Genomic DNA, 26,493 nt, shown 5'->3' with positions numbered 1-26,493 from the left:
TATTATATTAATCCAAAAAATTCCTTTTAATTTTATTTGATATACAAATACTGAGAGCATTGTTGGTCCACTCCTTGAGTTTGTTTTGGCAAAACATATTTTATTCCCACTGCTATGAAAGAACATGTTTTTTTTACTAGGATTAATATACTTGGAATAAGGTATAAGAGTCCATAAGCAGCTGGACAGTTTTCTCACTGATTTTGAAATGCAGATGTTATTTGCCGCTGATTAAACTGCTGAAATGTGGGGATGTCTGGCTAAAGGGAAAAATTCTACTCCTCAACTTAAATTAAATGTGAACACCAGATATAGTTTGAGTAAGCACTTGTCCATAGTTGTTCAGTGAATACAAAAAATATCTACAGCACTGATTTGCTCTGAAAAAGTTGGCATACTGTTTATCTCAGGTGAATAGGGCTTGTCTACATAAAGAAGTTATAGCGCTTTAACTATACCACTGTAGTAATAGTTGTACAAGTCCCTAGCGTGCATTAAGCTACACTGGTATAACTGTGATTATACTAGAATAGCTTGTTTCCCTTCAGGAATCTTATGTTGGCACAATTTGTCACTCACTGGTGTGAATAAACCATCCCACTGAGCGACATAAGTTACGCCGACATAAGCACTTGTGTGCACAACGCTATGTCAGCGGGAGAACTTTTTCCACTGATATCACTTCTGCCATTCGCGAAGGTGGTTTCATTATGCCAACGAGAGAGTTCTCTCCCATCGGCATAGAGTGTCTTCACCAGACATGCTGCAGCGGCACCTTGCCCTTATAGTAGACATGCCCTTATAGAACAGGCCTGCTGGTTAGAAGGCTGTGGATACATACTAATGTATGAAATGGTAATATTTAGCTCACTGGCACTGATGTTCAAGTTTCATATTGCATTAGTGCTCAGAAGTGGACAAGACCTCAAGCAATAAAGTGTTAAAATAAAAGCAGTGCATCTTCTGGGAACAAAGGCCCTGATTCAGCATAGTACTTAGCACATGATTAAGTTTCCACTAGTTTGACTCCCATTGACTTCAATGGCACTTAAATAAAACCTTAAAGTTAAGCAAAGGCAGCTCCCAGACTGCTGCACTGGGCAGCACAGTATGGGGAACAGGTGAGCAGCCCTCAGTTGTGAAATAACAGGTTAAAGACTATTTAGAAAAGCTGGACATGCACAAGTCCATGGGTCCAGATCTAATGTATCCAAGGATGCTGAGGGAGTTGGCTGATGTGATTTCAGAGCCATTGGCCATTATCTTTTGAAAATTCATGGCGACCAGGGGAGGTCCTGGATGACTGGAAAAAAGGCAAATATAGTGCCCATATTTTAAAAAGGGAAAATAGAGAACCCAGGGAACTACAGACCTGTCAGCCTCACTTCAGTCCCTGGCAAAATCATGGAGCAGGTCTTCAAGGAATCCATTTTGAAGCACTTGAAGGAGAGGAAGGTGATCAGGAACAGTCAACGTGGATTCACCAAGGGGGGAGGGATAGCTCAGCGGTTTGAGCATTGGCCTGCTAAACCCAGGGTTGTGAGTTCAATCCTTGAGGAGGCCATTTGGGGCAAAAATTGGGGATTGGTCCTGCTTTGAGCAGGGGGTCAGACGAGATGACCTCCTGAAGTCCCTTCCAACCCTGATATTCTAAGTCATTCCTGAACAACCTGATTGCCTTCTATGATGAGATAACTGGCTCTATTGATACGAGGAAAGTGGTGGATGTGATATATCTTGACTTTAGCAAAGATTCTGATATGGTCTCCCATGGTATTCTTGCCAGCAAATTAAAAAAGTGTGGATTGGATGAATGGACAATAAGGTGGATAGAAAGCTGGCTAGATTGTCGGGCTTAACGGGTAGTGAGCAATGGCTCATTGTCTAGTTGGCAGCCAATATCAAGCAGAGAGCCCCAGGAGTCGGTTCTGGGGCTGGTTTTGTTCAACAACTTTATCAATGCTCTGGATGATGGGATTAATTGCACCTCATCAAGTTTGCAGATGACACTAACCTGGGAGGGAGAGGTAGATATGATGGAGGGTAGGGATAGGGTCCACAGTGACCTAAACAAACTGGAGGATTGGGCCAAAAGAAATCTGATGAGGTTCAACAAGGACCATCTGATGAGGTTCTGCACTTAGGAAGGAAGAATCCCATGCACAGCTACAGGCTGGGGACCGACTTGTCTAAGCAGCAGTTCTGCACAAAAGGACCTGGGAATTACAGTGGATGAGAAGCTGGATATGAGTCATCAGCGTGCCCTTGTTGCCAAGAAGGCCAATGGCATAGTGAATTGGAATAACAGAGACTTGGTGGGATAACTCACGTGACTGGAGTACTGTCATGGATGGAAAAAAACTGTTCAGGAAGGACAGGCAGGGCAGAAAAGGTGGGGGAGTTGCATTGTATGTAAGGGAGCAGTATGACTTCTCAGAGCTCCGGTATGAAACTGCAGAAAAACCTGAGAGTCTCTGGATTAAGTTTAGAAGTGTGAGCAACAAGTGTGATGCTGTGGTGGGAGTCTGCTATAGACCACCAGACCAGGGGAATGAGGTGGACGAGGCTTTCTTCCAGCAACTGACAGAAGTTACCAGATCGCAGGCCCTGGTTCTCATGGGAGACTTCAATCACCCTGATATCTGCTGGGAGAGCAACACAGCGGTGCACAGACAATCCAGGAAGTTTTTGGAAAGTGTAGGGGACAATTTCCTGGTGCAAGTGCTGGAGGACCCAACTAGGGCAGAGCTCTTCTTGACCTGCTGCTCACAAACTGGGAAGAATTAGTAGGGGAAGCAAAAGTGGATGGGAACCTGGGAGGCAGTGACCATGAGATGGTCGAGTTCAGGATCTTGACACAGGGAAGAAAGGAGAGCAGCAGAATACGGACCCTGGACTTCAGAAAAGCAGACTTTGACAACCTCAGGGAACTGATGGGCAGGATCCCCTGGGAGAATAACACAAGGGGGGAAAGAGTCCAGGAGAGCTGGCTGTATTTTAAAGAATCCTTATTGAGGTTACAGGGACAAACCATCCCGATGTCTAGAAAGAATAGTAAATATGGCAGGCAACCAGCTTGGCTTAACAGTGAAATCCTTGCTGATCTTAAACACAAAAAAGAAGCTTATTAAGAAGTGGAAGATTGGACAAATGACCAGGGAACAGTATAAAAATATTGCTCGGGCATGCAGGAGTGAAATCAGGAAGGCCAAATCACACCTGGAGTTGCAGCTAGCAAGAGGTGTTAAGAGTAACAAGAAGGGTTTCTTCAGGTATGTTAGCAACAAGAAGAAAGTAAAGGAAAGTGTGGGCCCCTTACTGAATGTGGGAGGCAACCTAGTGACAGAGGATGTGGAAAAAGCTGAAGTACTCAATGCTTTTTTTGCCTCCGTCTTCAGAAACAAGGTCAGCTCCCAGAATACTGCACTGGGCAGCACAGCACGGGGAGGAGGTGACCAGCCCTCTGTGGAGAAAGAAGTGGTTCGGGATTATTTAGAAAAGCTGGACGACCACAGGTCCATGGGGCCGGACGCGCTGCATCCCGAGAGTGCTAAAGGAGTTGGCGGATGTGATTGCAGAGCCATTGGCCATTATCTTTGAAAACTCATGGCAATCGGGGGAGGTCCCAGACGACTGGAAAAAGGCTAATGCAGTGCCCATCTTTAAAAAAGGGAAGGAGAATCCTGGGAACTACAGGCCAGTCAGCCTCACCTCAGTCCCTGGAAAAATCATGGAGCAGGTCCTCAAGGAATCAATTCTGAAGCACTTAGAGGAGAGGAAAGTGATCAGGAACAGTCAGCATGGATTCACCAAGGGCAAGTCATGCCTGACTCATCTAATTGCCTTCTATGACGAGATAACTGGCTCTGTGGATGAGGGGAAAGCAGTGGACATGTTGTTCCTTGACTTTAGCAAAGCTTTTGACACGGTCTCCCACAGTATTAATGACAGCAAGTTAAAGAAGTATGGGCTGGATGAATGGGCTATAAGGTGAATAGAAAGCTGGCTACATTGTCGGGCTCAACGGGTAGTGATCAATGGCTCCATGTCTAGTTGGCAGCCAGTATCAAGTGGAGTACCCCAGAGGTTAGTCCTTGGGCCGGTTTTGTTCAATATCTTCATTAAGATCCAGAGGATGGTGTGGATTGCACCCTCAGCAAGTTTGCAGATGACACTAAACTGGGAGGAGAGGTAGATAAGCTGGAGGGAGGGATAGGATACAGAGGGCCCTAGACAAATTAGAGGATTGGGCCAAAAAGAAATCTGATGAGGTTCAACAAGGACAAGTGTAGGGTCCTGCACTTAGGACAGAAGAATCCCATGTATTGCTACAGACTAGGGACCGAATGGCTAGGCAGCAGTTGTGCAGAAAACGACCTAGGGGTTACAGTGGACAAGAAGCTGGATATGAGTTAACAGTGTGCCCTTGTTGCCAAGAAGGCCAATGGCATTTGGGGATGTGTAAGTAGGGGCATTGCCAGCAGATCGAGGGACGTGATCGTTCCCCTCGATTCGCCATTGGTGAGGCTTCATCTGGAGTACTGTGTCCAGTTTTGGGCCCCACACTACAAGAAGGACGTGAAAAAACTCGAAAGCGTCCAGTGGAGGGCAACAAAAATTATTCGGGGCCTGGCATACATGAGTTATGAGGAGAGGCTGAGGGAACTGGGATTGTTTAGTCTGCGGAAGAGAAGAATGAGGGGGGATTTGACAGCTGCTTTCAACTACCTGAAAGGGGGTTCCAAAGAGGATGGCTCTAGACTGTTCTCAGTGGTAGCAGATGATAGAACGAGGAGTAATGGTCTCAAGTTGCAGTGGGGGAGGTTTAGGTTGGTTATTAGGAAAAACTTTTTCACTAGGAGGGTGGTGAAACACTGGAATGTGTTACCTAGGGAGGTGGTGGAATCTCCTTCCATAGAAGTTTTTAAGGTCAGACTTGACAAAGCCCTGACTGGGATGATTTAGTTGGGGATTGGTCCTGCTTTGAGCAGGGGGTTGGACTAGATGACCTCCTGAGGTCCCTTCCAACCCTGATATTCTATGATTCTATAGTGGACTGTATTAGTAGGAGCATTGCCAGCAGATTGAGGGAAGTGATTTATTCCCCTCTATTCGGCACTAGTGAGGCCACATCTGGAGTACTGCATCCACTTTTGGTCCCCCCACTACAGAAGAGATGTGGACAAATTGGAGAGAGTCCAGCAGAGGGCAACAAAAATGATTAGGGGGCTGGGGCACATGACATACGAGGAGAGGCTGAGGGAACTGTGGTTATTTAGTCTGCAAAAGAGAAGAGTGAGGGGGAATTTAGTAGCAGCCTTCAATTTCCTGAAGGGGGGTTCCAAAGAGGATGGAGCTAGGCTGTTCTCAGTGGTGGCAGATGACAGAACAAGAAGCAATGGTCTCAAGTTGCAGTGGGGGAGGTCTAGACTGGATATTAGGAAACACTATTTCACTCGGAGGGTGGTGAAGCACTGGAATGCATTACCTAGGGAGGTGGTGGAATCTCCATCTTTAGAGGTTTTTAAGGCCTGGCTTGACTAAGCCTTGGCTGGGATGATTTAGTTTGTGTTGGTCCTGCTTTGAGCAGGGTGTTGGACTAGATGACCTCCTGAGGTCACTTCCAACCCTAATATTCTATGATGCTATGATTCTACACCATGCTATAGTCGCAGGAACCGCTCTCCCACCACCATAGCTTCTGTCTCTCATTGAGGTGAACTAATTATGTTGCCAAGCACATGCTCCTCTATCAATGAAGCGCATCTTCACCATTTCAAAAAATGGTCTTCCTTTGTTAGTTCTGCAAGTTAGACATTGATCTGTTGTTGCACTTTGAAGTTTTCCAAAATCAGTTTGGGCTTAACACATATGAATTGCAGATCTAGTTGTCAGTAAATAGGACAGATAGAGTGTTTTATACTCTTGTAAAACTACTGTTACAGCCAGTTACTGTTACTCCACAGGTTGTTCTGCAGTTGAAAATCATGCACTATACCAAGGATCGGCAACCTTTGGCACGTGACCCGTCAGGGAAAGCTGCTGGCAGGCCGGGATGGTTTGTTTATCTGCAGCATCCTCTGGTTCGATCAATTGCAGCTCCCACTGGCCGTGGTTCACTGTTCCAGACCTATGGTGGCTGTGGGAAGCAGTGGCCAGCATATCCCTCAGCCCGCGCCACTTTCCGCAGCCCCCATTGTCCTGGAACGGTGAACCTCGGACAGTGGGAGTTGCGATCGGCCGAACCTGCGGACGCTGCAGGTAAACAAACTGGCCCGGCCCGCCAGCAGCTTTCCTGACAGGCCGCTTGCCAAAGGTTGCCGATCCCTGCACCATACTATACATGTTCCTATATTTGTAATCTGATTACACAAAATTCCAACTATATCTCTAAGTGTTTTTCCTTTGTTTTTATGTCAAGCAATCCAGTATTCATGTTAAGCTTCAAAATATTTATTTAATTGTTATTCTTGCCAACTGCTGTGGTGGCTGGATCTATGATAAAGGATAACTAAAATACTTCTAAGTCCCATTCTAAGGACCAACTGCTCTGAATAATTATAATTAGGGCTGTTGATAAATCACAGTTAACTCATGCGATTAACTCAAAAAAATTAGTCGTGATAAAAAATTAATTGCGATTAATCGCTCTGTTAAACAATAGAATCTCAATTGAAATTTTAAACATATTTTTAGATGTTTTTCTACATTTTCAAATATATTGACTTCAATTACAACACAGAATACCAAGTGTCCAGTGCTCACTTTATATTATTCTTTTTATTACAAATATTTACACTGTAAAAGCGATAAACAAAAGAAACATTATTTTTCAATTCACCTCATACAAGTACTGTAGTGAAATCTCTTTGTCGTGAAAGTGCAACTTACAAGTGTAGATTTTTTTTGTTACCTAACTGCATTCAATAATAAAACAACGTAAAACTTTAGCACCTACAAGTCCACTCAGTCCTACTTCTTGTTCGGCCAACTGCTAAGACAAACACATTTGTTTACATTTACTGGAGATAATGCTGCCTGCTTCTTATTTACAATGTCATCTGAAAGTGAGAACAGACGTTCCAGATGTCACTTTTGTAGCCTGCATTGCAAGGTATTTACGTGCCAGATATGGTAAATATTTGTATGCCCCTTCATGTTTCGGCCACCATTCCAGAGGTTCCATGCTGATGATGCGCATTAAAAAAAAATAATGCTTTAATTAAATTCGTGACTGAACTCCTCGGGGGGGGGGGGGGGGGGCGGAGGGAGAGAATTGTATGCTTCCTGCTCTATTTTACCCACATTCTGCCATATATTTCATGTTATAGCAGTTTCGGATGATGACCAAGCACGTTGTTCATCTTAAGAACACTTTCACTGCAGATTTAACAAAACGCAAAGAAGGTACCAATGTGAGATTTCTAAAGATAGATACAGCACTTGACATAAGGTTTAAGAATCTGAAGTGCCTTCCAAAACCTGAGAGGGATGAGGTGTGGAGCATGCTTTCAGGTGTCTTAAAAGAGCAACACTCCAATACGGAAACTACAGAACCTGAACCACCAAAAAAGAAAATCAACCTTCTGCTGGTGGCGTTTGACTCAGATGATGAAAATGAACATGAATTGGTCCGCAGTGTTTTGGATCATTATCAAGCAGAACCTATCATCATCATGGACACATATCCTCTGCAATGGTGGTTGAAGCATGAAGGGACAGATGAATCTTTAGCACATCTGGCACATAAATATCTTGCCAGTTCTCACTTTCAGGTGACATTGTAAACAAGAAGCAGGCAGCATTATCTCCTGCAAATGTAAACAAACTTGTTTGTCTAAGTGATTGGCTGAACATGAAGTAGGACTGAGTGGACTTGTAGGCTCTAAAGGTTTACATTGTTTTATTTTTGAATGCAGCGGTTTTTTGTACATAATTCTACATTTGTAAGTTCAACTTTCATGATAAAGAGATTGCACTACAGTACTTGTAATGGGGGAATTGAAAAATACTATTTCTTTTGTTTTTTTACAGTGTAAATATTTCTAATAAAAATAAATCTAAAGTACTTTTTGTATTTTGTGTTATAACTGAAATCAATATATTTGAAAATGTAGAAAATATCCAAAAATATTTAAATAAATGTATTCTATTATTGTTTAACAGTGCAATTAACAGCCCTATTTATAATACCCATTGCCTACAAAACTTGAAAATCATAGTTTGGCTATTTATTGAGTAGGAGTATATAGATTTATAGACTTTCAGGCCAGAAGTGACCATAATGATCATCTAGTCTGACCTCATACATAACACAAGCCAAAGAATCTCATGCACTTTGCATCAAGCCTGTTATTTTTGCTTGAGCTATTATATATCTTTTAGAAAAATATCCAATCTTGCTTTAAAAATGTCAAGTGATGGAGAATTCAGCATATCTTTGGGTAAGTTGCTCCAGAGGTTAATTGCCCTCACTGTTAAAATATGTTTCTAGTCTGAATATGTCTAGCTTGAGCTACCAACCAGTGGATCTAGTTATGTCTTTTTCTATTAGATTAAAGAGTCATCTACTATCAGAAATCTATTTCCCAAATAGGTACCTGTAGACTGTAATTGGATAAACCTAAACCTTCTTCTGGATAAACTAAATAGACTGAGCTTCTTAAGGCTCTCAGTATAAGGCTTTTTTTCCAGACCTCAAATCATTCTTGTAGGTCTTTTCTGAATCCTTTCCAATATTTCAACATCCTTTTTTAAAGTGTGGACATGAGAACTGGACATAGTATTCCAGTTGTGATCTCACTAAGGCCTGGTCCACACTACACAGTTAGGGTGACACAAGGCAGCTTACATTGACCTAGCTGTGGATGCGTCTACACTTAAATTTAACTCCCACCTATGTAATGGCCCAGCTACACTGACTTAATAACACCACCTCCCCAAGAAGTATAGAGTCAAGGTTGATGTAGTTAGATCGATGTAGTCCATCAGCATAGATGGTACGTTACTCATATTGACTGTGGCTGGCCTCCAGGAATTGTCCCACAATGTCCCATAGGGACTGCTCTGGTCACTGTTGTGAACTCCACTGCCTAGAGGCCAGGTGTACAGGAAGCCTCCCCTCCCCTTTAAAGCACTGCACATTTTTGAAATTCCTTTTCCTGGTTGCCGGCTTGGCAAGCACACCTAGCAGCTCTACACTGTTGTGTGCAATTGCTCAGCGGACCATGCTAACTACACACTGCAGAGGCGCTCCAGCCTGGAGTACATAGGAGGTGTTGGATCTCCTGGGAGTGTGGGGAGAAGAGGCTGTGTAGACCCAGCTGTAGAAACATTGACATCTACTAGCAGATTGCTCAGGAGAAGGGCTACAAGAGGCATCAGCAGCGTGCCGTGTGAAAGCCCAGAAGCTGTGGCAGGTGGACCAGAAGGCAATGGAGGCCAACAATCGATCTTGTGTGGAGCTGCAGACCTCCTGCTTTTACAAAAAGTGGCATGCCATCCTTGCCAGAGATTCCCCCACAACCTCAAGAGTGAATAGAGGAGCCCAAGTCACAGGCTCCCAACATGAACAGTGAGGAGGAGGAGGTGGACGAGGAAGACGAGGAGGAGTATAGAGACAGGTGACTGGGGGATCCAGCTGCTTAGCAAGCCAGGATATGTTTGACTTTAGCGCAGTCCAGCCAGTCCTGACAGTTGAGCACAGGTGAGCCTGATGCATGGGAAGGAACCTCTGGTAAGTATACAGTCAATAATGATGTACCAACAATACCAAAACAGGCTTACGACAAACTCTGCCTCCCACCCTCCTCCTGTGCAATATCCTATGCACCGCACCGGCTGTACTTTCAAAAAAGCAGAGGAACTATTCATCTGTTTTTCATTTAAACAAAAATATTTCCTCATAACCATAGCTTTTAGGTAGATAATCTTATATAGTGTGCACAAACTGCAAAATCTTATACCTTGTTCTTTGTAAATGGATAGACTAGAATGGTCTTCAGTTTGCATAATTGATATGGACGAGGATCAGAGGAGGATAAATATCTTTTAGAGGAGTACTAGGATGTCCCTCAGAAATTATTTTGAAAATTAATAATGCTTGGTGCAAAGGAAAAAAATGTACTCTTCACAACTGTGTTTACGAGGCCCAGAATGTGTGTTCTCAGGCATAGATTGCGTAGAGGGGTGAACTCCACCAGAAGCAGAGAACTCAAATCACCACAAACTTCCCTTCAATTTAGCGATAGAATTATCAAGGACAGGTTCCCAGGGGCACTACTGGTGTTACTGAGGAATGATGAATCATAGAATATCAGGGTTGGAAGGGACCCCAGAAGGTCATCTAGTCCAACCCCCTGCTCGAAGCAGGACCAATTCCCAGTTAAATCATCCCAGCCAGGGCTTTGTCAAGCCTGACCTTAAAAACCTCTAAGGAAGGAGATTCTACCACCTCCCTAGGTAACGCATTCCAGTGTTTCACCACCCTCTTAGTGAAAAAGTTTTTCCTAATATCCAATCTAAACCTCCCCCACTGCAACTTGAGACCATTACTCCTCACTCTGTCATCTGCTACCATTGAGAACAGTCTAGAGCCATCCTCTTTGGAACCCCCTTTCAGGTAGTTGAAAGCAGCTATCAAATCCCCCCTCATTCTTCTCTTCTGCAGGCTAAACAATCCCAGCTCCCTCAGCCTCTCCTCATAACTCATGTGTTCCAGTCGCCTAATCATTTTTGTTGCCCTTCGCTGGACTCTCTCCAATTTATCCACATCCTTCTTGAAGTGTGGGGCCCAAAACTTCACACAGTACTCCACATGAGGCCTCACCAATGTCAAATAGAGGGGAACGATCACGTCCCTCGATCTGCTCGCTATGCCCCTACTTATACATCCCAAAATGCCATTGGCCTTCTTGGCAACAAGGGCACACTGCTGACTCATATCCAGCTTCTCGTCCACTGTCACCCCTAGGTCCTTTTCCGCAGAACTGCTGCCTAGCCATTCAGTCCCTAGTCTGTAGCTGTGCATTGGGTTCTTCCGTCATAAGTGCAGGACCCTGCACTTATCCTTATTGAACCTCATCAGATTTCTTTTGGCCCAATCCTCCAATTTGTCTAGGTCCTTCTGTATCCTATCCCTCCCCTCCAGCGTATATACCACTCCTCCCAGTTTAGTATCATCCGCAAATTTGCTGAGAGTGCAATCCACACCATCCTCCAGATCATTTATGAAGATATTGAACAAAACCGGCCCCAGGACCGACCCTTGGGGCACTCCACTTGATACCGGCTGCCAACTAGACATGGACCCATTGATCACTACCCGTTGAGCCCGACAATCTAGCCAGCTTTCTACCCACCTTATAGTGCATTCATCCAGCCCATACTTCCTTAACTTGCTGACAAGAATACTGTGGGAGACCGTGTCAAAAGCTTTGCTAAAGTCTAGAAACAATACATCCACTGCTTTCCCTTCATCCACAGAACCAGTAATCTCATCATAAAAGGCGATTAGATTAGTCAGGCATGACCTTCCCTTGGTGAATTCATGCTGGCTGTTCCTGATCACTTTCCTCTCATGCAAGTGCTTCAGTATTGATTCTTTGAGGACCTGCTCCATGATTTTTCCAGGGACTGAGGTGAGGCTGACTGGCCTGTAGTTCCCAGGATCCTCCTTCTTCCCTTTTTTAAAGATTGGCACTACATTAGCCTTTTTCCAGTCATCCGGGACTTCCCCGGTTCGCCACGAGTTTTCAAAGATAATGGCCAATGGCTCTGCAATCACAGCCGCCAATTCCTTCAGCACTCTCGGATGCAACTCGTCCGGCCCCATGGACTTGTGCACGTCCAGCTTTTCTAAATAGTCCCTAACCACCTCTATCTCCACAGAGGGCTGGCCATCTCTTCCCCATTTTGTGATGCCCAGCGCAGCAGTCTGGGAGCTGACCTTGTTAGTGAAAACAGAGGCAAAAAAAGCATTGAGTACATTAGCTTTTTCCACATCCTCTGTCACTAGGTTGCCTCCCTCATTCAGTAAGGGGCCCACACATTCCTTGGCTTTCTTCTTGTTGCCAACATACCTGAAGAAACCCTTCTTGTTACTCTTAACATCTCTGGCTAGCTGCAGCTCCAGGTGCGATTTGGCCCTCCTGATATCATTCCTACATGCCCGAGCAATATTTTTATACTCTTCCCTGGTCATAAGTCCAACCTTCCACTTCTTGTAAGCTTCTTTTTTATGTTTAAGATCCGCTAGGATTTCACCATTAAGCCAGGCTGGTCGCCTGCCATATTTACTATTCTTTCGACTCATTGGGATGGTTTGTCCCTATTATGATTATGATAGTTTCATAATCCTACAGAAATCTGCTGGTAACTCAACTAGGCATTACAACTTAGAGGGTGAGATCCTCTCATGTAATTATAATTACGAAACAATAATGAATAATTGGAATCATAATGGACTATAGTATGTGTTTATCAGAAACTATTATGTGAGATTGTATTTCACGGTCTACAAAGGAATTACAGTTGCTGTGGGAACTGTCATAGGGCTTTGAGGACTCAACTCAGCCAGTCATTAAATAGTGAATTCAAATATGCCTTAAGACTGCAGTCCTTATATTGACAAGCAGCCTCTAATTTTTCTAAGACCAATACTTGCAACCACAATTAGGTGTCTAGACGTCTAAGTCCTGTGGACAATCACAAAAATGGAGATTTGATGAGTTCCTTTTAAATATCAATCTCTATATAATAAACAGAATTTTGAGAAGACTTCACTGAGCATCAGAGAGAGGCAAGCACCGGTGGCCTGAGCAAAGGACTGAGAACGTAAGATCTAAACTGGCTTTCATATAAGCCACCTGTGAGGCATTGGGCAAAACACTCACTTTAACTGCACCAATTTCTCCATCTGAGACATGAGGACAGTAATGCATACCTACTGACTTCCCATGCATGTCATGGGAATTAATTTACTGTTTATAAAGCATTTTGAACATGTAAAACATGAGACAGTGCTAAGCACTACTGGTATTATTTAGTAGTTTTTTGGGGTGATAGTGTGCATCATTTGAAAGTAATAAGGGAAGGTTTGAAAGTGGAAAGTAAGGCAAGCATTCCAACAGAAAGTCTGAAGTAGGAGAAGATCCGCACACATTTTACACATTTCTTCCTATTAGCTGCAGGAAAAAATGAGATTCTGGAACAGAGCAATGGGTCTATTGATTTACTAGTTCATAGATCTACTGGTTCTCCCAGAGACCCATTTAATGATTTTAATGGAGTCTTCTGCAATTTCCAGTAGAGAGTGATTCATGGTGTACTTTACCATCATTGTCCTTCCCCGAGTTTCCACTTATAGGGAAAAACTTTAATTTCCAGATAGGACTACATAAAAGTCACACTGGAGGAGGCCCAAGTGTTCTGTTCATGTTCTGGGATGTGCCAGCCTTCTCTGGCATCTGGTGGGGACTTTCTACAGCTATGGTCCAACAACCTGGGTTTGCTTGATGGACCAGAACTGGGCCCAGTATCTGAATCTGATTATTATGTTAGTTTTAGTTTCAATATTTCTCTTTACCTTGACTTACTGGGGAAAAAAAAACTATTGTTTTATACCTTTTCATGAACCTTTTGCCCTGGCTCCATTCCTTCAATATGTTCTGATTCAGCAGGCCCTTCTCCAGATGCCATTTTCCTTTGAATGTGTGCATTTTGTTCACGTAAAGCTACAATCTGCGAATGAGAAGAGAAATAAATGGTTAACGTCATAGAAATCACTAAGCAGGTTAGCATGAAATGTATTAAGGTCTTGATCCAATCCTTGCAGACACAAGGAGCCATCTACTTGGCTTCAACTGTGGATTTGGGGCATACATTTGTAAGGGATTTATAAAAATACTAACATCATTAATAAATCATAAAAATTATTAGGGCACAAACTTATAAAAATGATGTTTAAATAATATTGAACATATGACATAAATCAATAAATAGTAACAAATGCAATTTTAAGGCTTGCTCACTCATATTTAACCTCACCTAGTGATGGGGCATTTTTCATTTATAATTGGTTAGAAATCTGAAAGATCTAATAGGTCACTGAGTTCACTTCCCTACATGGACAGGATACAATCCTTCGTAAAGGAATCAACAAATATAAAGCTGACACTACAGGAAAACCTGGCCAAAAGGCCAAGAAGAAACAAGCCATTATGTAAAATAAAGTGTCCGTTCTAAGTGTGAATTTCATAACATTCAGCCTTTATGACATATATTTGTAAAGTGTAGTTTATGATGAGAAAATCAACTATGCAAAAAATGGCAACATCTTACTCAACAAATATGCATCCTGTTTGAATTCATTACTTTCCTAGTTAAATTACATTTGCTTGTCTTTTAATTGTTTTTATTTTTAGCCTATTTCAACTCTTGTTAGGACTAAAAGGCAAACGCAGTTTTTTGAGAGGAAGCTGGATTCCCTTCTGGCTTGCATATGGTCATCAGAATTGTTAATTAAGTTCCACTTACAGAATCTTTGTTACTGAAGATAATCATAGAATCATAGAAATGTAGGACATGAAGCAAGACTGACTTTTCAGGTGTTTTTCTAATCATTTATTAAAAACAATGGGGATTCCACAGCCTCCCTTGGAAGCCCATTCCGGTACTTAACTATCCTGAAAGCTTGAAAGATTTCCCTAATATCTAACCTAAATCTCCCTGGCTGCAGATTAAGCTCATTACTTCTTGCCTACTTTCAGCAGACATGGAAAACAATAAATACAGTCCTCTTTAAAACAGCCTCTAGTGGGGCCCCACTCCCACAGAACAGGGGTTAAAAGCTGCCCTGGAGAGGGCTGTGGCTGGGAAATGGAGTGAGAACAGCTGTGGGAAGCTATGGGGAAGCAGCCACAGCTGTGGCCCTTATAAGAGCCAATTAGGGCCCAGCTGGCCCTTATAAGAGGGCTGTGGGCCAGAAGCTGAGGAGTCCCACTCTAGGCCTGGAGTGGGAATGGCTAGCTGTCTGGGAACAGGGTGCCTGAGTAGAGCAGCGCTGGGGAAGGGCAAAGGGAGCTGGGAAGCTCCAGCCTGATAAGCCCCCAGGTTGCAGGCCTTGGTGAAGGCCTGCAGAGGGGCAGCCTGGGGATAAGCAAAGACAGCAGGTCCTTCCCCCTTGCCTGTGATGAGTGGCCATTACACTGCAGTCTTCCCCAGTGAACAGGGGCTAGCTGATGACTGGCAATAGCCACTGAGGCAAGGTGGGTCTAGAGGGTTGGGGGTTCCCTGGGAGTGGAGACCCAGAGTGGGGGTCCTGCTGGGGCAGAACCCAGAGAAAAAGGCACCACGGTCTGGGAGGGACAGTGGCAGGTGAGACACTGGCGTATAGATGGTGTTCCAGTGCGGGTGAAGAGCTAATTCCCCGGATGGCCAGCAGGAGGTGCGCACCAGTGAGTCTTGCCCCACTAGACAACCCTTCTCATATCTGAACACTGTTATCATTTTCCCCTTCAGTCTTCTTTTCTCAAGATTAAACATGCCTGATATTTTTAATCTTTCCTCAGAGGTCAGGTTTTCTAAACCTTTTATCATTTTTGTTGCTATCTCTGGATTCTCTCTAGTTTGTTCACATCTTTCTTAAAGTGTGGTGCCCAAAACTGGACACAATACTTCAGCTGAAGCTCACCAGTGCAGAGCAGATCAGAAAAATTACTTCTTAGGTCTTAAATATGACAAGCCTATTAATATATCCCAGAATATTTGCTTTTTTTTTTTTTTTTTGCAACTCCATCACATTGTTGGCTTATATTCAATTTGTGATGAACTATAACTCTGGATTTTTATTTTTCCTTCTTAAGTACTTTTCACTTGTCTTTATTGAATTTTCATTCCCTTCATTCATTTCATGATGCACAGGATGGAAAGAGCCCAGTTTGATTTTGTACAGGAGATATGACACAGATATGCCTTGAATGATTAATAAATAATGATTCCTTCTGGCCCTCAAAAATAAGGAAAGCCCTTCATCTCTGTTTAGCCCAAAATAGGATCCACCTAAGAAGACAATAAGAAAATGGCTCACATCATGTGAGACACTTTGTCTATGGGCTCATAGATCAACCAAGGTTAGGCATTCCCTTCCAACTATAGAAACGAAAATGGCTAAATAAGGGTATTGTTAATTATCTCTCAAAATATACTTATGGATAAAATCTGTTTCTCCTACTCAAGCTAGCTAAAAAGAACTTTAGCTTACCAAGCAAGAGTCATACTCTGCTTTCCTATCCAAAGCGGCCCATTGCACGATAAGTGGATCAGGAAAAGAAATGGGTGGGAAAGCTGCACATTAAAAAAAAACTAGCAATGTGGCTTTAATATTGAAGGTCAAATTGGGCAAACAGTTACCCCAAGAAATGCAAGACACATGATTTTACCCCCACTTAAAAACCACACATTGTTTCCTTGTCAATCAATTATACCATGAATAATTTGTCTTTCAACCCAGATTAGAATCTGAACATTTGTTTGCCTTATGAGTCAGATCTGTATACTTCTATATGTGGAAAATGTCTCTTGTTCTACTATAAATCCTAAATAATATGACATGCTTATGTATAATCAAGGACTATGTACTATGTCTTCCAAATTTAGAAGATTATAAGGATTTTTTTGGATTTCATTGTAAATAATTGCTGTATTCTAGAAGTAATAGGAATTGTCTGGCACAAGGAAGGAGAAATGTTAAAAGATATAAACCAGGGTATAACTTTAGGATATTAAGAGCAATTGCTTAAAAGGGGAGGGGGATTCCAACTGATAGTAGGGGCAAATAATGAAATACAATCTTCGAAAAGAAATTTAAAAAACCTCCAAAAAGAAAAGCATTAAGGAAATTTGTTATGTCATCGCCATCTACTGGATACCAGTGGAAGCAGCAGAGAAACAAAAAACTGAAATTTGAGCACCCACTTGGCACATGTCCAATAGGAATCAGAGGGTGACTCCCTCTAATGAGTACTAGCACTGAAGTCACCATGTGCTCAAGTTCCTTGAGTGAACCCAACACAAGAAGCTGAAAAATACTAAGTGCGACCAAAGCCTGGACTAGCCATGTGGAAAGGACTTTCCCCATCCCAGAGTAAGTGATAAGAAGTGGTGAGATTTCATTTAAAAGATTCAGGGGGTAGCCGTATTAGTCTGTATCCACAAAAACAACAAGAAAAGGAGTACTAGTGGCACCTTAGACTAACCAATTTATTTGAGCTCAAATAAATAGTCTCTAAGGTGCCACTAGTACTCCTTTCCTTTTTTGCGAATACAGACTAACACGGCTATTACTCTGAAAAAAAACAACAAGGAGTCTGGTGGCACCTTAAAGACTAACAGATTTATTTGGGCATAAGCTTTCATGGGTAAAAACTCCACTTCTTCAGATTGTATTTCCCCATCTATTCTTTAATATAAATAACTGTAGGTTATCTTGATGAATCTACACTGTCCAGTGACAGGTTTCAGAGTGGTAGCCGTGTTAGTCTGTATCAGCAAAAAAAAAAAAAAAGAGGAGGAGGCGTACTTGTGGAACCTTAGAGACTAACAAATTTATTTGGGTGTTTTTGTTGTGTGGTGTGTGGTTGCCCATCTACACAAGAGATCCACTTCCTGGACACTACAGTACTAATGAGCGATGGTCACATAAACACCACCCTATACCGGAAATCTACTGACCGCTATACTTGCCTACATGCCTCCAGCTTTCATCCAGACCACATCACACAATCCATTGTCTACAGCCAAGCTCTAAGATACAACCGCATTTGCTCCAATCCCTCAGACAGAGACAAACACCTATAAGATCTCTATCAAGCTTTCTTAAAACTACAATACCCACCTGCTGAAGTGAAGAAACAGATTGACAGAGCCAGAATAATACCCAGAAGTCATCTACTCCAGGACAGGCCTAACAAAAAGTAACAGAACGCCAACAGCCGTCACCTTCAGTCCCCAACTAAAACCTCTCCAGCGCATCAAGGATCTACAACCTATCCTGAAGGACGATCCCTCACTCTCACAGATCTTGGGAGACAGGCCAGTCCTTGCTTACAGACAGCTCCCCAACCTGAAGCAAATACTCACCAGCAACCACACAACAAAACCACTAACCAGGAACCTATCCTTGCAACAAAGCCCATTGCCAACTGTGTCCATGTATCTATTCAGGGGACACCATCATAGGGCCTAATCACATCAGCCACACTATCAGAGGCTCGTTCATCTGCACATCTACCAATGTGATATATGCCATCATGTGCCAGCAATACCCATCTGCCATGTACATTGGCCAAACTGGACAGTCTCTACATAAAAGAATAAATGGACACAAATCAGAGGTCAAGAATTATAACATTCAAAAACCAGTTGGAGAACACTTCAATCTCTTTGATCACTCGATTACAGACCTAAAAGTGGCAATATTACAACAAAAAGACTTCAAAAACAGACTTCAACGAGAGACTGCTGAATTGGAATTAATTTGCAAACTGGACACCATTAATTTAGGCTTGAATAAAGATTGGGAGTGGATGGGTCATTACATAAAGTAAAAACTACTTCCCCAAGCTAATTTTTCCCCTACTGTTACTCACACCTTCTTGTCAACTGTTGGAAATGGGCCATCCTGATTATCACTATAAAAGTGTTTTTTCTCCTGCTGATAATAGCCCAACTTAATAGATTAGTCTCCTTATAGTTGGTATGGCAACACCCATTTTTTTCATGTTCTCTGTGTGTATATATATATCTTCCTACTGTATTTTCCACTGCATGCATCCGCTGAAGTGGGTTTTAGCCCATGAAAGCTTATGCCCAAATAAATTAGTCTCTAAGGTGCCACAAGTACTCCTTGTCCTCTTTACCATCCAGTGAGACCTCCAATAATCATATGTTAGATTTTAACTCCTTCATAAGTCCAAGCAAATTGGCCTAAGAGAGATTGAAAAGAATTGTTTTAAGCAATTGCTTTTAATATTCTAAACTTGTCCCTTTTGTACCAAACTAGTTAGAGATATAACTGCACTCTTCAAAGCGGTGTAAAGACAAGTGCACCCTTCTAAGTGTGATAAATATGCTGGGTCCTAAAGAATTGAGAATTGTTGATCACAAATAAATGTAATAAGAAATCTTAGTAACTTGCACTGTTCTTTGATATAACGGCTAAGCCTCAGCTCTAGCCTGTGATTATTGCAAGTCTGTTGTGTGTTTATAGTAGTCACAGTTGGTTGTCTACCTTTGAGTGGTGAACTGTTGATTTTTACCTATCTATCTAAAAGAACCCAGCATTAAACTAGTAAACAAATGCTCCCTGGACTCAATAAAAATGGGTTATCCTTTGGATTCTATTATATATTGGCAAAACTACTTTTTAAGATTTCAGCTTTAAAATCTAACTGGCACCCTGGCAAATTCATAATTGACCCCCTTTCACACTTAAAGCTTTCAGATTCCAGGTTAAAGTTATGTGAATGGAAACTAGAAAAAGTAATCTATTTATTTGTAAATTGAACACATTGGATCTGAAAATCACTGAGAGAAGGTACACTTTGGGACCAGACACTGTTACTTTTACAGAGTGTTTTACAGGACAGAACCACACTTCAATCTTAAAGCATAATTTTCTAACTTTCATTTTTTAACCTACAATTAACTTCCGAGTGCATGTGGTAACTTCAGAATCAGCATAACACACATGAAGGGCTCAAACAGACAACAGTTTAAATAATTAATCTCAAATATAAATTTTATAGGGAAAGTCACACTTTTGGGTTATGAGACAAATGGATTCACTACATACTGAGTTCCAAATTATGTCTTTTGGTGTGACTCATTGATTTCAGTACAAAGACAAACTGAAATGCAGATTTTGACCCAAAGTACTTATATGAAAATATAAAGTATAATGTAAGGAGGTGAGGTAATATGTATTTCGTGCTGCTGAAAAAGGAAGGGATTTGGATAATGCGTGGACTTGAATAATAGAGAAGAAACCCCAGGCCAGAACTGCGAGGAGGAGGAAGAGCCACTGGCCAGTGTGGTGGCCTCCCCCAGGGCTGGTGTCCCATTCTCCTCATCCTCCTTGCAGTCCTCGCCCAGGCCCTCTGCTTTGGCCCCACCCATTCATACCCATGACAGTGGGGCTACAGAGGGCTCCCTGTGCTGCAGCAGGAACCATTCAGAAGTAGGTTTTTATCAATATAGTTATGCTGGTAAAAGATGGTATACAGCGCTTTGTACCAGTTTGGATTGTTCAGCTTGGTTGAACAGGAAAAGCTATACTAGTAAAAACTCTTTTGAACCAATATAACTGTCTATATTTAAAAGTTTTACCACTTTAACTATGCTGGAAATTGGGATTCCTCCTCGTGGTGATACAGGGGCTTACAAAGTGAGACAGAATTATCAACAGAAGAAGTACAGTAGTTATTAAAAATACATGTGAAAAATACAGAGAATTCCTGCAGCTTCCTTATTGTACTCTGCACATGCTCTTAGTATTAGCAGAAATGAGTTTTCATCCTGTTCATTTTCCCCCTCCCCCAACTTTCTAAAATATAGAAGGTAAAATTCTTATTTATATAAAGGGACATGAAAATATAACTATGGTTCTACTGTAACAATGACTCTGTAAAGGGAGTATCATGGTGTGCCAATATAACAAGCTTAGAGAAAGCACTATACTAATGTTATGTTTCTTTCCCCTTTTCTGTACCGTATCTTACCTCTCTGCTGTGGCACACACCAGAGTTTAGTTTTTGCAGGACTTTGATAGCTATATCTATATATATTATAAAAAGTTAAGTCTACATAATATAGACAGTGGAGGATCCTACCTTGTGCAAGCTCCAAGATGGACAGAATGTGATTTAAGAAACTCACCATACAAGTAAACAAGCCTAATTCTTGGACTTGTAACATTAGCATTTATTGGAAGCCTCAGGGCACTGATATATCAAGTACAGAGCTTAACACCTATACATCAGTTTGAATCTAGCCCAGATCAACAGGAATTAAAAATTATTCTCCTCTAATGCATGTTTTGGTGGCCCACTATAAGATGAGTATGATGGGTTTCAGTTCCAGTTCCTACATCACATACACCATCACTAATTGGCAGGCTCAGAAAGAGGCCAGTAACTTAATGGGACATGAAAACTATTATTCCTATTGTAAACCCACCCTCACCCCGTCACTCTCCCACATCAGGGTTCACACACACTCGCAGAGCAGAGTCCTGGGAATCATGTTCTGCTGCTGCCTTGTATGTTAACAGAGGACTTCATGTACCAGGGCTGTCAAACCAAAGCCATTCAGCACCACTAAATCTACACAATTTCTTTTGAAAACCAGTTATATGCAAATTATTTGCAAATATGCTAATTAATTCTAAATAATCTGCATACAATTTCACACATGTAACTGCAACCAGTGGTACCTGCAGCCATACATACGTTACGCACGGTGTGTACCATTGGCAATGGCCATGAGGAACAGTGCTGGTCATCCCACTGTCCACTCAGTTTTGGTCCCAACGGCTCACTGGTGTGACAGGGAGTGTTGGGGCCAAAACTGAGTGGCATTGCAACCTGGTGCATGGGGAGGGGTGGCAGCACCACTCAGGTTTGGCCCCCAGATCCCTCTGTCATAATGACAGAGGGGAGGTAGCAGGGCCAAAATTGAGTGAGTGGTATTGCTGCTTGAGAACCAGGTCTGAAGGGAGCTATAAGACGCAACCTGTTCTCAGTAATGGAGAGACCTGAGAAGAGCAGCATACTGGCTGAAAAAGTTTTCCAGGGGACTTTTCCTGGGCAGTTCCATGGTGGACAGCTGGGGAAGGTGTATGATGAGGGGCCATGGGGCCAAACTTGAGTGGATGCTCGGGCAGCCAGCGTTGCTCCTCCTTGCTGCTGCCATGGGACTGGTTCCTGCACTACGTTTCCCCCCATCCCCACCCCCACCCCAGTGGCCTACCCAGTCTCGCCTCGCTTTGAACGGCCCATGTTCCCCCTTCTCAGGGATATGGAGTGACTCTGCACCTGGGTGGGGCAGGCTGGAAAGTGAGGGCTCAGCATGGCGCAGACTTGGCAGGTGAAGTGGTGGGGCCAGTGGCTGCAGTGGGGATGGCATCACAGGGATTGACAGGATGTAGCATGTCAAAAATTTCTGGGGGCGTCTTTGGTTGCAAAAGTATATGGCCACTACAGGGTCTGTTCAAATAAGGTGAAGATGAAGTACATTGAGTCCATTCTTCTCAAAGTACAATGGTCACCACAGAAACAGCAACTGATAAGAGCAAGAATTTAAATTAGTCATTCACTGTCTATTGTAGATCAAATTCATTCTTGTAACACTGAATATGAAACATATAGAAAAGGAAGAGCATGTCTATGTCTTTATATTTGTGCTTTTCGATTTATGATACCCAACTGAACAAATATATAACTACATTAACAATGGAGATTAGCTACATTTTATTTCACCTACATACAAGTTAGCCTTGAAAAGTACTTCTGACTGAAAGAATTAATAGTATTCTTCCCACTGAACTCTCTCTTTAAAAAGATAAATAAATTAAATAAAATATTTGGGACATAAAATACATCGATGTCTTTTTTTTTCTCTCTCTTTCCCTATCTTCTGAGCTACAGATTAGAAGTCTAGCTCTCAAACTCTTTCCCTGAGTTGCTCTTGCTGACATTAGTTTCCTCCTTAGCACACTCATAAAGCTTTCAACCTAGGTCATAGCTAGATATTTCAGTGCGACTCTAATTCTGAATGTAAAGTTATAGAACTGCTAGTCTCCTCATGGTTAGGGTTGAAGATAGCTTTCCAACACATGCCCAAGATTGGCTCCCAACCAACTTTGCCAAACTAAATCAATCTACCTGAAATGTCACAGATGTGATCCTATATCAGGGTAGAAATTTTCTGGAAAGTTTGTAGCAAATCAGACAGGCAAGGTTTGGGGAAATACAAGTGTTCAAAAATTAAATACATTTCCTTTATATATTTGCTATCTTGACTAGGACATTTTCTCGGGGCACCCAGAACTGTGGGTGATCTTGTTACCACTGTGCCTTAGGAAAAGAGAGAAATGCTGAAGCTAAACTGAGTGATAGCTCCCTGTCACCCCAGTCTGTTAGCCCCCAGACAAACTTCTCAGGACTCTATCACCCATTATTTTGCCTTGCAGGTAACACTTGATGCACCTCTGTTTCCGTGCCCCATTGAAGGGGCTGTGGTATCCAGCCCCTGTCACTGAACATTGTCATTGTCTCAGAATAATTATCAAGTCCACTATCTCCAAAGACACCAGCTTACTTGATTCAACAAATAATTCACACTGGTTAATGTTACAACATTGAAATCTGCTTATGATAAAACAAAGCAAAGTTTATTAATACAGAGATTCAAGTGATACTGAATGAGGGTAATCAAAACAGATGTAGTTACAAACAAAACAAAAGTATAACATGCTTCTAGGAGACTAAACATAACTTTAGCAGGGCTGAAATCTTTGTCTAAGTTAAGTTTCTCACATAAAACAACCTCCCAGTGTCTCCAGCCCTCTGGCCAGGATCCAGCTTTCATGGGTATAAAAAGCACTGTCCTTTTTGCTCCCTCGGTGATGGTCTACCATAGGGTTCCCTTTCCTCCTCCTCACAGCCAAGAAAACCTTTGAAATATATCCCTTTGAAGTGTACCCCCAAAGTTCTTCTCCCCTGCTTTATCCTTCAGCATGCTGATGCCACATTGTCTCTCTCATTCTTCGGTTACCTTGCCTTTCCTGTGGAGTTAATATGCAAATGAAGTTTGCTATGTGTTGACTTACACAATGCTGATTTACATCAGAGACCAGGCAGACAGGTAAATCAACATTCCTTTGTCTGCTTACATAGTTTAAACATATTTTTAGTATGTACATACTCTTGAATAATGCCCATAAATACATCTTGCAATGCTTATGATGACCAGTACGATATAAGCTTTCATTTGACTTCTTACACAATGTTTTTTTTTATAGATAAATTCTCTGGCAGCCATGTGTTAAGTGTAGTGAGTTTATCACGCCTGATAGAAATTGCTGTTACGTGACAGTGAGCCCTTTGCCAGTAGGCACTATGGGGCTCTTAGGATCACATTGACACAATGTCTGATGACTCAGGCATCTTGATCTCCAAGTTTCTCTCTCACATGTGCAGACTCTTATTTGTGACTTACAATGGACAATTTTCTAATATTGGAACTCTAAGGTGTTCACACCAATGCGGTGTCCCATCAAGGTTTAGTATTAGGCCTCCTCCTTTGGCCCCCTTCTTTCCCCTTGTACTTCATTCTATATTTGTTATTTCCCCTCTGAATTCTGCCTTGTGTCACATTTTTATGCAGATGTTGTATAGATCAACTTCACTCTAATTTTTTAGCTGTCTCAACTTTGTAATTCCTCACTATGACATAAGTCCATTCAGTACAATATACCCAAACTAAGTATCCTGGAAATTTGCAAATAAACAGAACTTGACATTAAGAACAAGAACTACTTAGACATTCACTTCTGCTGCTGGGAATTTTGCTTTTGCCTCCCCTATCTGACAGGTCTGTACACAGGCATAGAGCCCTGTGGGGATGCAAAATATGTATCCGCATCCGATCCGTAATCCACAGGCATAGTCCGTGGACACAAAGCAGATACCCAGAGATTTGTAGGGCTCTAGATATAAAATTTGGATCCTCATCCATCCGCGATCCGCAAACATGTTCTGCAGATATCTGCAGATATAAAGCAGATATCCCCAGATTTACAGGGCTCTACATAGGCAAACCCTACAATCTCAAAAACATTGCTCTATCTCAACCGCTCTTCTGAAAATATCCTTATTCATGCTTCAATTTCCTTGTTTTGGCTATAAAGTCCCTTCTTTATGGTTTCCCTAAGGCCCAACCTTCTAAATTTCAACCACTATAAATTGTGATAGTGTGACAATCAGGGTTCAGACACCCCAAGGAGAGAACAGACTGTTTAAATCCCTAGAATGAGTAGTTAAACCAAATGGTTGCATACTGTATTATTGTATTATAAAAATATATCGAGTAAGGCCTTTTATGAAAGCTTGTAATGTTCTGAACTTGATTGTCATTATGAGATACACATACAGACTGTGGTTATGAGTTTGGGTTATCTGTGTATATCGAAAACCGTGCTCATAATCTACACTGCAATTTCAACTCCAGCTCACAGCAGGATGGTGAGCAGTTAAGTGGGGAGAGGCACTTCCCCAAACCAGGTGTTTACGCAAAACTGGCTTCAAGTAAGCATTGTACGCTCTCTGACTATGACACATTAAACACCACAGATAGTGCTACTGGGGGAGAGATAGCTCAGTGGTTTGAGCATTAGCCTATTAAACCCAGGGTTGTGAGTTCAATCCTTGAGGGGGCCATTTAGGGATCTGGGGCAAAAATTGGGGATTGGTCCTGCTTTGGGCAGGCGGTTGGACTAGATGACCTCCTGAGGTCCCTTCCAATCCTGATATTCTATTATCCATTGTGCAGCCCTGGAAAAGACAATGATGGACCATGGAGTTAATGGGAAGACAATGAAACATCCAAGCTATCTAGTCAAGAGGGAATTTTCCCACTCTGAATAAACTGAGTCACCATGGACTAAGAGAGAGAAAAAGGGAAATAACCTTTGGGTTTGGGACTGAGATTTTTTTATCCATACCTTGAGGGACAGTGTCATAGCAGGAAGATGTCCATGAACACTGGATCCCTCCAATAGCTAGGGAGTATGCAGAGAAACTGTGTTAAAGCAATAGATAACTTGTATTAGAAAAGGGATTTTATTGAAAATGAAAGTGTAAAACCTTAGGTTGTGTTTTTATGTTTATTTTCCATGTAGTTTGTATATGTTTGCTTCCCCCTTACTGTTTCATCTTTCAATCTGTGGTTTTTATGTAACTGTATGGAGTGTGTATGTGCCAAAGCAAGCTGGTGTCTGGGGGGCTGGTTTCACACCTTTGGTGGTGACAAACCAGAGGGGAAAAGTCTGAGTATCTAAGAATTGAAGAAAGATGTGGGGAGACTCTGGACTGGAAGGGTTGTTGGTGTCATGCTGCAAGGAGTAACAAGGTTGGTGAGAGCTTATGCTTGTGGGTTCACTACTAGGGTCAGATCTCTAAACCATAGCTGCACAGCATAAAGGCCCCCCAAAGTTAGAGGGCAGGCAGTGACAGAAGCCCTCACTGGTTCAGGGGGTTTTCTAAGAATGTCACATATAGCTATCTCCTGAATCAGGAACACAGCCCCATCATGCCCCCCCTTACCCCATACATTCACTCCAAAATCTGAACTGGCTATTTGTCCACTTCAGAATCCAGTACCAAATATGACTGCAAATTAGAGATGGGTGATTATCACAAAACATTTTCTATGAAT

General features: G+C 42.2%; 1 protein-coding gene across 11 annotated transcripts in view; it reads right to left on the bottom strand.

The window, feature by feature from the left end:
* Positions 1-26,493, bottom strand: part of PPFIA2 (PTPRF interacting protein alpha 2) — a 619,912-nt gene that overhangs the window by 151,898 nt on the left and 441,521 nt on the right. For all 11 annotated transcript variants that reach the window (XM_073327625.1, XM_073327626.1, XM_073327628.1 and 8 more), the window contains one exon: positions 13,624-13,740. In XM_073327625.1, coding sequence (XP_073183726.1) covers positions 13,624-13,740 — 117 coding nt within the window. The remainder of the gene's footprint in view (positions 1-13,623; positions 13,741-26,493) is intronic.

The sequence above is a fragment of the Lepidochelys kempii genome, chromosome 1 (genome assembly GCF_965140265.1).
Source record: "Lepidochelys kempii isolate rLepKem1 chromosome 1, rLepKem1.hap2, whole genome shotgun sequence".
NCBI lineage: Eukaryota > Metazoa > Chordata > Testudines > Cheloniidae > Lepidochelys > Lepidochelys kempii.
Note: the sequence above shows the minus strand (reverse complement) of the source record. Positions and strands in the feature narration are given on the sequence as shown.